Source organism: Podarcis vaucheri (assembly GCF_965113315.1).
Source record: "Podarcis vaucheri genome assembly, contig: HAP1_SCAFFOLD_251, whole genome shotgun sequence".
Classification (NCBI taxonomy): Eukaryota; Metazoa; Chordata; class Lepidosauria; order Squamata; family Lacertidae; genus Podarcis; species Podarcis vaucheri.
This window is the reverse complement of record NW_028118695.1, coordinates 27,539-41,968: the sequence shown is the minus strand read 5'-3', so window position 1 is coordinate 41,968 and position 14,430 is coordinate 27,539. Positions and strand designations below refer to the sequence as shown.

General features: G+C 52.2%; 1 protein-coding gene across 1 annotated transcript; it reads left to right on the top strand.

The window, feature by feature from the left end:
- Window positions 1-13,555: 13,555 nt before the first annotated feature.
- Window positions 13,556-14,415, top strand: LOC309524466 (nuclear receptor subfamily 6 group A member 1-like). Its single transcript, XM_082242410.1, has 2 exons — window positions 13,556-13,627; window positions 14,027-14,415. Exons 1-2 carry the CDS (start codon window positions 13,590-13,592, stop codon window positions 14,283-14,285), a joined length of 297 nt encoding a protein of 98 aa, XP_082098536.1. The 5' UTR covers window positions 13,556-13,589; the 3' UTR covers window positions 14,286-14,415.
- Window positions 14,416-14,430: the final 15 nt, after the last annotated feature.

Sequence of the window (14,430 nt, the reverse complement as noted above, 5' to 3'; positions counted from 1 at the left end):
GGCAGAGAGGCTTTGGTACATCTGCTTGGCCATGAGATGGGTCAGTCGTATTGGATCGGCCGTTGCTAAAACCTTCTCCCAAACTCTCTCACAGTCTCTGTGAATGCAAAAACAAAAGCAATGGTCAGATTCAAGTCTTCTGCTTGCTGCCATGCTCCAGAGAGAGGAAATGGCAGCAAGGGCTTTCTGAGCAAGCCCTGCAGCTTGCCAACCTTCCCCTTAGCCCAGTACAACCTGGAGGGCTCCATACCTGAAGGGAAACTGGAGGAGATATTGCACCACTTTCACCAGGTCCTGGTGTGACAGGATGGACAAAGCAAAGGCGGCCATGTCTCTGCCTTGCACTGTAGGCCCCTGGCTGATCGTATTGAAGGCCTCCAGCAGCACCTCCACCTGTCAGAGAAAAGGAGAGAGTTGCTTGGAGAGTACAAGGAAGCGGGGCTGTCTGCAGGCGGATCCCTCCATCCCTCATTGAAAGAGGGACCCTTGACCTGTGCGCCACCACAGCCTCTTCCTTCCAAGGTACCACTCAGGGTCCTGGGGAGTGTTGGACCCAGGCAGCTCCAGGGCGCCAGTTCCCCTCTCCATTCTGCTCCCAGAAGGAGGAGGATTCCCCCTCCCTGAATCCATGTTTCTCAGGACCCTTGGCTGAGGTTCTTGTCCTGACGTTGCCAGGCCCCTCTCAACTAACATGTGTCCTGGCCACCCAATGGCAGGAGGTGGCCTCCCCTACACCAAGCAGAGAATCTTCTTCTCGCCTACCTTTGCAGACGCCTTACCTCCACTTTCCTGCCGCCAAACTGCTGGATGAACTCGTGCAGCAGGTGGGAGATGTCCAAGGGGTTGAAGCTGCTCTCAAGAACCAGGTCTCTGGCCAGGAAGCACATGGCCTCCAAGAGCTGCTCCTCAGGCAGAAAGGCGCCAAAGACCTGAAGCGAGAGAGGAAGGTCAGAGATGCCCACAGGGCAGGGCTGGGGAGCAGAAGCCCAGGTGTTGCCTCTGCGGAACCCAGAACATGTGGCTTGAGAGACAGCGACTTACCGTGGCAAGAGTGTGACAATTATCCACGAACAGTTCAGGAAACGGTCCTCCGGCGCAATTGAGGACGTTCTCAGCTCTGATGAGAAGCATTTGCTTCCTTGGCGTTCGTGGCAGTGTCTCTGCAAAGGAAAGCCAAAGGGTTAGTTCGGGTCTTCCTCACCCCACCCCATGCTGGGATGCATTCTTCCAGTCTTACCTTCGTTGCGCTGCAGAATGGGCAAAAGATGGCAGAGGGCCTCTGCTGCCCGGTGCCCGCACTTCGGGTCCTGATCCAGCGCACACAGAGAGGAAATAGCCACCAGCTGGCCAAGGGAGGATGCAGGAAGCGCTTCCGATGACTGAGAAGAAACCCAGAGAAGGGACTGATAAGAGAAGCAACCCGCCACCATTTTCCCTATAACATTTTTATTAAATCTTCCAAACATTCCAAAACTGGGAGGACAGGGAGAGGAGAATCAGGACCATTGGAATGAGAAGGATTGCTGGAATGTAATTTTGACCTGACAGAGCCTCCTGATATACTGGGCAAGTCTGAGAAAAGTAAAGGACAGACCGAAGATTAATATTTTTTTTTTATGGAAGCGAGGAACAGCAGCTGTCCCTGAGCGATATGATATTTGGAGAGTACAAAACCCACACAGAGCATTTCTGTTTCCAATCTGCTTGTGAAAATTATCAGAGATCGCAAAGAAAGGAATATACAATAACAACAAGAAGATGAAGAAAGTAATAAAGGACTATCTGGATTGAACTGGATAGAACTGTTTAATTAATGCAGCAATATAAGTGATGTTTGGACTCGTCCGGAGCTTGATGTATGGGTACCCCCCAAAAAATTTAAAATTCGGCTGTATAATTTGGAACTAATGTGATTTGGATAATGTGATGTGATTGGCCTGTTAATAAAAATTATTTTAAAAAAATGAGAGAGAGAAAGGAGACTGGGCTGTAACTTTAAATCTTACCAGTCTCCCCCCTAAGCGAGTCGTTTACTGGCCTGGCCTTAGTACATCTGAGGCCAAGCTAAGTCCTGTGCTTTATCAAGAGAAATACCAAAAGGTGCCTAATTCTTTTAGAGAACATCATGCTAATACTGTGAAAATGTATGTGGAACTTGAATTTTCTTTGTTAACTCCTTTTGGAAGTTGAACACAGGTAGCCTTTGTGCACTTAGACTTCCTAGAAGGGTACAAACAGGCTAAAGGTACTTTTGATGTGTTATCCTTGTCTATCCTGTCCAGAACATCGGCTAGGAAGTTTTTTGTTATTTCACAGCTTTTTTACTGTGCCTGCGGTACTGACCCAGGATGAGTTATTTGTGCAACACCCCTAGTTCTGGGAAGATCAGTTTGAGTGTGCTGCTAGTGATTTTTTCTTTAAAAGGCTGCTTAACCACTGAAGCTGGAAATGTTTACATCAGTTTGTACACTGTTTTGATGGAATTTAGGGACTTACCCCTGTAATTTCATCTTAGAGGGGAGGGTGTAGTGAAGTTAAGGATTTCAAACTTTGGTCAAGAAAGGAGCAGAGTATTGTGGGTAATCAAAAAGCCACAAGAGTTATGGGAAAGAGGTCTGTTGCTTTAACCCTGCAGACCGACAGTCTCCAAATGTGTAAATTGTTATCTTAGGAAGGAAGTTCTCTAGTTTGATTTGGGGGCTTGACACCTGGGGCTCCAGCTATTCACACCCACCTAGTGTTGTTATCAGTCTTTTCATTACCTGGGAATGTGCATCTGTGAAACATCCGAGGAAAGGGGTGAGCCCTTTGATCCCGGTTCTGGGAACTTAATGAGCTCAGCTGTCACAAGTTAAAATTGTTAGCCCATAAGCTGGTCATTGGTGAATTTGAATGTAATCAAGAATTGTGATTGGGTCTGGGTTCTGTTTCCACGTGAGATTTGTGAATAAAGATCCTAAGAACGACTGAGAAAGCGCGCTCTGCAACCTGCCATTCGCGTACCACCTTGCTGGCAGCTGTCCTGTGTCTCTTTGTACTGGAGATTCCTGCTGACTTTGTAATGCGGATCCACTGAAGGACTTTGAAACTATCCTATCTCTGTTTTGTTCTTAGAAGTGAGTATCTCAGTTAGCTATACTAAACAATGTCTATATTTTATTTTATGTGCCTGCTTTTTAAGCATGTTAACTTTGTGTTTTTTAAAATAAAAATTTTAAATAGAAACTTTCTTTTGTCTTATGTGCCAATCTGAGGGAAAATCTAAGTTCAACGCCTGACTACTGTATTTTTCGCACCATAGGGCGCTCCGGACCATGGGGCGCACCTAGTTTTGGGAAGCAGAAAACAAGAAAAAATTATTCTGAACCCCAGAAGCCAGAACAGCAAGAGGGATCTGGCTTCTGGGATAGCCGCGCCAAGCCTCTTCAGGGCAGCGGGATGAAGGCTCCCCCTGCCCGAAGAGGCTGCGCAGGGCTAAGGCAGAAGCCAGGACAGGCACATCGCTGAAGAGGTGCTGCCCCTTCTCTCTCTCTGCGCAGTGCCTCTCCTTCACAGGGAGAGAGGGAGAAGGCGCAGCGCCCCTTGAGCAAAGCTGGAGGCCTCAGGCGCGCTGCCGCGAAGCCAAGGAGCCTACATTCGCTCCGTAGGACGCACACACATCCCCCCTTCATTTTTGGAGGGGGAAAAGTGCGTCCTATAGAGCGAAAAATACGGTACTTGGTTACGCTATACCTGATGAATTTCTGCCTGCAGGTTTGTGGAAGCAGCTTGCAGAGTGGGGCAACCGGTAACAAAGGAGCATAGTCTTCTCCCTTGGACTGTGCCTCCGGGTGCCCTGAGACGAGGGAGTGGGGGCAGCATTACCATTTCTGTGGCGTTTTGTCTTGTCAAAAAGTAAGTGGCTGCCGGCCTCCGTTCCAGAAACCTGACCCAGGTGGAGGGTAAGGGCAGGTGAGGGAGGGGTGAGTGGCCAGAGCCCCTTTACTACAACATTGTTTCTAAATTTATTCTTTTGCATTGTTTTCAAATGTCTGTTTTAACCATATTTGCACAGCAGTTTCTAATGTTGTGAGTTGTCCTCTATTTCAGAGGCTTCTACTCTGCAGCCTCTTACAATTGTTTTAACTGCAAGTCTTTTAGTTCTTATGCTCTTACAGTTGTTTTAACTGTGTGTCTTGGTTTGTTTTTTAGTTCTTATCTGTTTTAATTATCAGTTTTTATCCATCCATTATCCGTGTTTAATCTTGTATTTTATTCAAATATTTTTGTTGGCTATTTGCAGTATGGTAGCGCTGCAGAGAGCTTGCTGGGGAGACCATGCATTAAAAAGGGACTCAAAAATAACTTACCGTATTTTTCACCCTATAGGACGCACTTTTCCCCCTCCAAAAATGAAGGGGAAATCTGGGTGCGTCCTATGGGGCGAATGCAGGCTTTTGCTGAAGCTTGGAGAGCGAGAGGGGTCAGTGCGCACCGACCCCTCTCGCTCTCCGGGCTTCAGGAACACATCCGCAGCCTAGGCAGCTCTGCGGGAGGTCCGGCAGGGGTGTCTAGGCTGCGGATAGCAGCCTACCGCTCGGCGGGCGGGGTGCCCTGAAGCAGAGCGCCCCCCCTCGCCAGGCAGACATCCGCAGCGTGGGGAGCCTTGCAGGAGTTCCCCACAAGGCTCCCCACGCTGCGGATAGCAGCCTGAGGCCCCGCAGGGGGGGGGGCGCACTGATGCAGAGCCACTCTGGGCGGCTTCCAAAAGAATATTAAAATACTATGATACCTCAAACATTAAAAGCTTCCCTAAACAGGGCTGCCTTCAGATGTCTTCTAAAAGTCTGGTGGTTGTTGTTCTCTTTGACATCTGGTGGGAGGGCGTTCCACAGGGAGGGCGCCACTACCGAGAAGGCCCTCTGCCTGGTTCCCTGTAACTTGGCTTCTCGCAGTGAGGGAACCGCCAGAAGGCCCTTGGTGCTGGACCTCAGTGTCCGGGTAGAACGATGGGGGTGGAGATGCTCCTTCAGATATACTGGACCGAGGCCGTTTAGGGCTTTCAAGGTCAGCACCAACACTTTGAATTGTGCTCGGAAACGTACTGGGAGCCAATGCAGGTCTTTCAAGACCGGTGTTATATGGTCTCGGCGGCCGCTCCCAGTCACCAGTCTGGCTGCTGCATTCTGGATTAGTTGTAGTTTCCGAGTCACCTTCAAAGGTAGCCCCACGTAGAGCGCATTGCAGTAGTCCAAGCGGGAGATAACCAGAGCATGCACCACTCTGGCGAGGCAGTCCGCAGGCAGATAGGGTCTCAGCCTGTGTACCAGATGGAGCTGGTACACAGCTGCCCTGGACACAGAGTTAACCTGCGCCTCCATGGACAGCTGTGAGTCCAAAATGACTCCCAGGCTGCGCACCTGGTCCTTCAGGGGCACGGTTACCCCATTCAGGACCAGGGAATCCCCCACACCTGCCCGCCTCCTGTCCCCCAGAAACAGTACTTCTGTCTTGTCAGGATTCAATCTCAATCTGTTTGCCGCCATCCATCCTCCAACTGCCTCCAGACACTCACACAGGACTGTCACCGCCTTCACTGGTTCTGATTTAAAAGAGAGGTAGAGCTGGGTATCATCGGCATACTGATGAATACCCAGCCCAAACCCCCTGATGATCTCTCCCAGCGGCCGCATGTAGATGTTGAAAAGCATGGGGGGAGAGGACAGAACCCTGAGGCACCCCACAAGTGAGAGCCCAGGGGTCTGAACACTCATCCCCCCCCACCACTTTCTGAACACGGCCCAGGAGGAAGGAGCGGAACCACTGTATGACAGTGCCCCCAGCTCCCAGCCCCTCAAGATGGTCCAGAAGGATGTTATGGTCGATGGTATCGAACGCCGCTGAGAGATCCAGCAGAACTAGGAAACAGCTCTCACCTTTGTCCCTAGCCCGCCGGAGATCACCAACCAGTGTGACCAAGGCAGTTTCAGTCCCATGATGAGGCCTGAATCCCGATTGGAAGGGATCCAAATGGTCCGCTTCTTCCAGGCGTGCCTGGAGTTGTTCAGCAACCACCCGCTCAATCACCTTGCCCAAGAATGGAAGATTTGAGACTGGGCGGTAGTTGGCCATCGTGGCCGCATCTAAAGATGGTTTTTTAAGAAGCGGTTTAATAACCGCTTCTTTCAGCGGGTCTGGGAAGGCTCCCTCACGGAGGGAAGCATTCACCACCCCACGAAGCCCATCGCCCAGTCCTTCCCGGCTCGCTTTTATAAGCCAGGATGGGCAAGGATCCAGGAGACAGGTGGTTGGTTTCACTCGTCCAAGCAGCCTGTCCACATCCTCAGAGGTAACAGATTGGAATTGATCCCACTCAACTTGACTAGACAGAACTCTAGCACTCTCCCGCCCCGGCCCTGCTCCCACGGTGGAGTCTACTTCTTCCCGAATCTGAGCGATTTTATCTGCAAAGCAGTGGTTAAGGAAGATGGGAATTGTAGTCCCCAAACAGCTAGAGGGCCACGTTTGACTCCCATCATCCCTAGCTCCCAGGACCAGCGGTCAGGGAAGATGGGAATTGTAGTCCCCAAAAAGCTAGAGGGCAATGTTTGACTCCCATCATCCCTAGCTCCCAGGAGCAGTGGTCAGGAATGATGGGAATTGTAATCCCCAAACAGCCGGAAGGCCACGTTTGACTCCCATCCTTCATCCCTAACTCCCAGGACCAGTGGTCAGGGAAGATGGGAATTGTAGTCCCCAAACAGCTAGAGGGCCACGTTTGACTCCCATCATCCCTAGCTCCCAGGACCAGCGGTCAGGGAAGATGGGAATTGTAGTCCCCAAAAAGCTAGAGGGCAATGTTTGACTCCCATCATCCCTAGCTCCCAGGAGCAGTGGTCAGGAATGATGGGAATTGTAATCCCCAAACAGCCGGAAGGCCACGTTTGACTCCCATCCTTCATCCCTAACTCCCAGGACCAGTGGTCAGGGAAGATGGGAATTGTAGTCCCCAAACAGCTAGAGGGCCACGTTTGACTCCCATCATCCCTAGCTCCTAGGAGCAGTGGTTAGGGAAGCTGGGAATTGTAGTCCCCAAACAGTCAGAAGGCCATGTTTGACTCCCATCATCCCTAGCTCGTTGGACCAGTGGTCAGGGAAGATGGGAATTGTAGTCCCCAAACAGCTAGAGGGCCACGTTTGACTCCCATCATTCATTCATAACTCCCAGGAGCAGTGGTTAGGGATGATGGGAATTGTAGTCCCCAAACATCTAGAGGGCCATATTTGACTCCCATCATCCCTAGCTCGTAGGATCAGTGGTCAGGGAAGATGGGAATTGTAGTCCCCAAACTAGAGTACCATGTTTGACTCCCATCATCCCTAGCTCCCAGGACCAGCGGTCAGGGAAGATGGGAATTGTAGTCCCCAAACAGCTAGAGGGCCACATTTGACTCCCATCACCCCTAGCTCCCAGGAGCAGTGGTCAGGGAAGATGGGAATTGTAGTCCCCAAACAGCCGGAAGGCCACGTTTGACTCCCATCATCCCTAGCTCCCAGGACCAGTGGTCAGGAATGATGGGAATTGTAATCCCCAAACAGCGAGAGGGCCACATTTGACTTCCATGATCCCTAGCTCACAGGAGCAGTGGTCAGGGAAGATGGGAATTGTAGTCCCCAAACAGCCGGAAGGCCACTTTTGATTCCCATCATCCCTTCCTCGTAGAACCAGTGGTCAGAGATGATGGGAAATGTAGTCCCCAAACAGCCGGAAGTCAACGTTTGACTCCCATCATCCCTAGCTCCCAGGAGCAGTGGTCAGGGCAGATGGGAATTGTAATCCCGAAACAGCAGGAAGGCCATGTTTGACTCCCATCATCCGTAGTTCCCAGGACCAGTGGTCAGGGAAGATGGGAGTTGTAGTCCCCAAACTTCTGGAGGGCCATGTTTGACTCCCATCATCCCTAGCTCATAGGACCAGTGGTCAGGGATGATGGTAATTGTAGTCCCCAAACAGCTGTAGGGCCATGTTTGACTCCCATCATCCTTAGCTCATAGGACCAGTGGTCAGGGATGATGGTAATTGTAGTCCCCAAACTGCTGGAGGGCCATGTTTGACTCCCATCATCCCTAGCTCATAGGACCAGTGGTCAGGGATGATGGGAATTGTAGTCCCCAAACTGCTGGAGGGCCATGTTTGACTCCCATCATCCCTAGCTCATAGGACCAGTGGTCAGGGATGATGGTAATTGTAGTCCCCAAACCGCTGGAGGGCCACGTTTGACTCCCATCATCCCTAGCTCATAGGACCAGTGGTCAGGGATGATGGTAATTGTAGTCCCCAAACTGCTGGAGGGCCACCTTTGACTCGAATCATTCCTAGCTCCCAGGAGCAGTGGTCAGGGAAGATGGGAATTGTAGTCCCCAAACAGCCAGAGGGCCACATTTGACTCCCATCATTAATTCCTAGCTCACAGGAGCAATGGTTAGGGATGATGGGAATTGTAGTCTCCAAAGCAGCTAGAGGGCCACATTTGACTCCCATCATCCCTAGCTCCTTTGAGTAGTGGTTAAGGAAGCTGGGAATTGTAGTCCCCAAACAGTCAGAAGGCCATGTTTGACTCCCATCATCCCTAGCTCGTAGGACCAGTGGTCAGGGAAGATGGGAATTGTAGTCCCCAAACAGCTAGAGGGCCACGTTTGACTCCCATCATCCCTAGCTCCCAGGACCAGTGGTCAGGGATGATGGGAATTGTAGTCCCCAAACAGCGAGAGGGCCACGTTTGACTCCCATCATCCCTAGCTCCCAGGACCAGTGGTCAGGGATGATGGGAATTGTAGTCTCCAAAGCAGCTAGAGGGCCACGTTTGACTCCCATCATCCCTAGCTCCTAGGAGCAGTGGTCAGGGAAGATGGGAATTGTAGTCCCCAAACAGCCGGAAGGCCACGTTTACTCCCATCATTCATTCATAACTCCCAGGAGCAGTGGTCAGGGATGATGGGAATTGTAGTCCCCAAACATCTAGAGGGCCATATTTGACTCCCATCATCCCTAGCTCGTAGGATCAGTGGTCAGGGAAGATGGGAATTGTAGTCCCCAAACAGCTAGAGGGCCACGTTTGACTCCCATCATCCCTAGCTCGTAGGACCAGTGGTCAGGGAAGATGGGAATTGTAGTCCCCAAACAGCTAGAGGGCCACATTTGACTCCCATCATCCCTAGCTCCCAGGACCAGTGGTCAGGGATGATGGGAATTGTAGTCCCCAAACAGCTAGAGGGCCACGTTTGACTCCCATCATCCCTAGCTCCTAGGAGCAGTGGTCAGGGAAGATGGGAATTGTAGTCCCCAAACAGCCGGAAGGCCACGTTTACTCCCATCATTCATTCATAACTCCCAGGAGCAGTGGTCAGGGATGATGGGAATTGTAGTCCCCAAACATCTAGAGGGCCATATTTGACTCCCATCATCCCTAGCTCCCAGGAGCAGTGGTCAGGGAAGATGGGAATTGTAGTCCCCAAACATCTAGAGAGCCACGTTTGACTCCCATCATCCCTAGCTCGTAGGACCAGTGGTCAGGGATGATGGGAATTGTAGTCCCCAAACAGCCGGAAGGCCACGTTTGATTCCCATCATCCCTATCTCCCAGGAGCAGTGGTCAGGGAAGATGGGAATTGTAGTCCCGAAACAGCAGGAAGGCCACGTTTGACTCCCATCATCCCTAGCTCCCAGGACCAGCGGTCAGGGATGATGGGAATTGTAGTCCCCAAACAGTCAGAAGGCCATGTTTGACTCCCATCATCCCTAGCTCCCAGGAGCAGTGGTCAGGGAAAATGGGAATTGTAGTCTCCAAACAGCCGGAAGGCCACATTTGACTCCCATCATCCCTAGCTCCCAGGAGCAGCGGTCAGGGAAGATGGGAATTGTAGTCCCCAAAAAGCTGGAAGGCCGTGTTTGACTCCCCTCATCCCTAGCTCCCAGGAGCAGCGGTCAGGGATGATGGGAATTGTAGTCCCCAAAAAGCTGGAAGGCCGTGTTTGACTCCCCTCATCCCTAGCTCCCAGGAGCAGCGGTCAGGGATGATGGGAATTGTAGTCCCCAAACAGCTAGAGGGCCACATCTGACTCCCATCATCCCTAGCTCCCAGGAGCAGCGGTCAGGGATGATGGGAATTGTAGTCCCCAAACAGCCGGAAGGCCACGTTTGACTCCCATCATCTCTAGCTCCTAGGAGCAGTGGTCAGGGATGATGGGAATTGTAGTCCCCAAACAGCCGGAAGGCCACGTTTGATTCCCATCATCCCTTCCTCGTAGAACCAATGGTCAGAGATGATGGGAAATGTAGTCCCCAAACAGCCGGAAGTCCACGTTTGACTCCAATCATCCCTAGCTCCCAGGAGCAGTGGTCAGGGAAGATGGGAATTGTAGTCCTCAAACTGCTGAAGGGCCATGTTTGACTCCCATCATCCCTAACTCATAGGACCAGTGGTCAGGGATGATGGTAATTGTAGTCCCCAAACCGCTGGAGGGCCACGTTTGACTCCCATCATCCCTAGCTCATAGGACCAGTGGTCAGGGTTGATGGTAATTCTAGTCCCCAAACTGCTGGAGGGCCACGTTTGACTCGAATCATTCCTAGCTCCCAGGAGCAGTGGTCAGGGATGATGGTAATTGTAGTCCCCAAACAGCTAGAGGGCCACATTTGACTCCCATCATTAATTCCTAGCTCACAGGAGCAGTGGTTAAGAAAGAGGGGAATTGTAGTCCCCAAACAGCCGGAAGGCCACGTTTGACTCCCATCATTCATTCCTAGCTTGTAGGACCAGTGGTCAGGGAAGATGGGAATTGTAGTCCCCAAACAGCCGGAAGACCACGTTTGACTCCCATCATCCCTAGCTCGTAGGACCAATGGTCAGGGAAGATGGGAATTGTAGTCCCCAAACAGCTAGAGGGCCACGTTTGACTCCCATGATCCCTAGCTCCCAGGAGCAGTGGTCAGGGAAGATGGGAATTGTAGTCTCCAAAGCAGCTAGAGGGCCACATTTGACTCCCATCATCCCTAGCTCCTTTGAGTAGTGGTTAAGGAAGCTGGGAATTGTAGTCCCGAAACAGTCAGAAGGCCATGTTTGACTCCCATCATCCCTAGCTCGTAGGACCAGTGGTCAGGGAAGATGGGAATTGTAGTCCCCAAACAGCTAGAGGGCCACGTTTGACTCCCATCATTCATTCCTAACTCCCAGGAACAGTGGTCAGGGATGATGGGAATTGTAGTCCCCAAACATCTAGAGGGCCACGTTTGACTCCCATCATTCATTCCTAACTCCCAGGACCAGTGGTCAGGGAAGATGGGAATTGTAGTCCCCAAACAGCTAGAGGGCCACGTTTGACTCCCATCATTCATTCCTAACTCCCAGGAACAGTGGTCAGGGATGATGGGAATTGTAGTCCCCAAACATCTAGAGGGCCATGTTTGACTCCCATCATCCCTAGCTCCCAGGACAAGCGGTCAGGGAAGATGGGAATTGTAGTCCCCAAACAGCTAGAGGGCCACGTTTGACTCCCATCATCCCTAGCTTGTAGGACCAGTGGTCAGGGAAGATGGGAATTGTAGTCCCCAAACAGCCGGAAGTCCACGTTTGACTCCCATCATCCCTATCTCCCAGGAGCAGTGGTCAGGGAAAATGGGAATTGTAGTCCCGAAACAGCAGGAAAGCCATGTTTGACTCCCATCATCCCTAACTCGTAGGACCAGTGGTCAGGGATGATGGGAATTGTAGTCCCCAAACAGCCGGAAGGCCACGTTTGATTCCCATCATCCCTTCCTCGTAGAACCAGTGGTCACAGATGATGGGAAATGTAGTCCCCAAACAGCCGGAAGTCCACGTTTGACTCCCATCATCCCTAGCTCCCAGGAGCAGTGGTCAGGGAAAATGGGAATTGTAGTCTCCAAACAGCCGGAAGGCCACGTTTGACTCCCATCATCCCTAGCTCCCAGGAGCAGCGGTCAGGGAAGATGGGAATTGTAGTCCCCAAAAAGCTGGAAGGCCGTGTTTGACTCCCCTCATCCCTAGCTCCCAGGAGCAGTGGTCAGGGATGATGGGAATTGTAGTCCCCAAACAGCCGGAAGGCCACGTTTGACTCCCATCATCCCTAGCTCCCAGGAGCAGTGGTCAGGGATGGTGGGAATTGTAGTCCCCAAACAGCTGGAAGGCCACGTTTGATTCCCATCATCCCTAGCTCATAGGTCCAGTGGTCAGGGAAGATGGGAGTTGTAGTCCTCAAACTGCTGGAGGGCCATGTTTGACTCCCATCATCCCTAGCTCATAGGACCAGTGGTCAGGGATGATGGTAATTGTAGTCCCCAAACCGCTGGAGGGCCATGTTTGACTCCCATCATCCCTAGCTCATAGGACCAGTGGTCAGGGATGATGGTAATTGTAGTCCCCAAACTGCTGGAGGGCCATGTTTGACTCCCATCATCCCTAGCTCATAGGACCAGTGGTCAGGGATGATGGTAATTGTAGTCCCCAAACCGCTGGAGGGCCACGTTTGACTCCCATCATCCCTAGCTCATAGGACCAGTGGTCAGGGATGATGGTAATTGTAGTCCCCAAACTGCTGGAGGGCCACGTTTGACTCGAATCATTCCTAGCTCCCAGGAGCAGTGGTCAGGGATGATGGGAATTGTAGTCCCCAAACAGCTAGAGGGCCACATTTGACTCCCATCACTCATAAGCTCCCAGGAGCAGTGGTCAGGGAAGATGGGAATTGTAGTCCCCAAACAGCGAGAGGGCCACGTTTGACTCCCATCATCTCTAGCTCCCAGGAGCAGTGGTCAGGGAAGATGGGAATTGTAGTCCCAAAACAGCTAGAGGGCCACGTTTGACTCCCATCATCTCTAGCTCCGAGGACCAGTGGTCAGGGAAGATGGGAATTGTAATCCCCAAACAGCTAGAGGGCCGTGTTTGACTCGCATAATTCCTAGCTCCCAGGAGCAGTGGTCAGGGATGATTGGAATTGTAGTCCCCAAACAGCCGGAAGGCCACATTTGACTCCCATCATCCATAGCTTGTAGGACCAGTGGTTAGGGATAATGGGAAATGTAGTCCCCAAACAGCCGGAAGGCCACGTTTGACTCCCATCATCCCTAGCTCCCAGGAGCAGTGGTCAGGGAAGATGGGCAATGTAATCCCCAAACAGCAGGAAGGCCACGTTTGACTCCCATCATCGCCTGCTCCCAGGACAGGGATGATGGGAATTGTAGTCCCAAAACATCCCCAAGTCTGGCCATCGTTGGTATCGGTTGATATATTGATTCAATCAAACAATTAATCATGGCATGGAATGGTTGAAGCTCTGGACCCCCCTCTTCCATTTCCTGCGCCCCCCTACCCCTGCCTCTTAACCCCCGCCTTTCCTATTCCAGCAGATCTGTTGAGCTGAACGGATTTGCTGCACTCAGGGATCCATACCTGGGGGGCCCGGGGCCCACCCCCTACCAATACCTCCCGCACCTTCAGAGCTGCCCGGCGCACTCGGCCCTGCTGCCCCCCCCCCGGAGCCTTGACCCCCAGGTTCCCGCTCTCCTCATCAGCCAGCTGGTCTCGGCCGAGGACATGGGGCCCCTCGGCACCCCCATGCTCATCGAAGACGGGTGAGTGGCGCACCCCCTTTCTGCCCGCTGTTGGCCCCCTCAGAGCAGCACAGTGGGGAGCCTTGTCACACGGGGGGGGGGCGCACGGAAATGCTGTTTACCTTCCCTCCGGAGCGGGACCTATTGATCCACTTGCACTTTTGATGTGCTTTCAATCTGCAGGGTGGCGGGAGCAGGGACTGAGTGACGGGCGCTTGCCCCTTGACGGGGATTCGAACCGACCACCCTAGGCTCAGTGATTTAACCCACAGCACCACCCGCGTCCTTTAAAAAATGCAAAGCAGACCCGTGAAAAAGAAACCCACGGAGGGGTGGTATTAAACGGTGCGAATGCAACGTCGGCCGGTGGGCCCATAACCGACACTCGCTTTGGGCCCCTAACCGCTCTCCCTCCCGCAGGTACAAAGTGACCCAGTCGGAGCTCTTTGCGCTGCTCTGCCGCCTGGCCGATGAGCTCCTTTTCCGCCAGATCGCCTGGGTCAAGAAGTTGCCCTTCTTTGGCGAGCTGTCCATCAAGGACTACACCTGTCTCCTGGGCTCCACCTGGCAGGAGCTGGCCCTCCTCTCCTCGCTGACCGTCTACGGCAACCAGATTTTCGGAGACCTGGCTGACGTCACCGCCAAGTACTCCCCGTCCGAAGAGGAGCTCCACAGGTGAGGCTGATGGGGGGGGGGGGAGACAGTCGCGGAACTGAGAAATGGCACAGAAACATTACCTTTACAGAACGTTACGTTACGGAAGCACCTCTTACATCTCACTTCTTAGAAGCTAAACGTAAGGCAGTGGATTTCAGATGGTTGAT

What these genes read in the sequence shown, in the direction of transcription:
- LOC309524466 (XM_082242410.1), top strand. Translation starts at nt 13,590, where the DNA reads ATGGGGCCCCTCGGCACCCCCATGCTCATCGAAGACGG. An exon ending in CCCATGCTCATCGAAGACGG is followed by an intron (nt 13,628 to 14,026) that starts GTGAGTGGCGCA and finishes TCCCTCCCGCAG; the next exon opens with GTACAAAGTGACCCAGTCGG.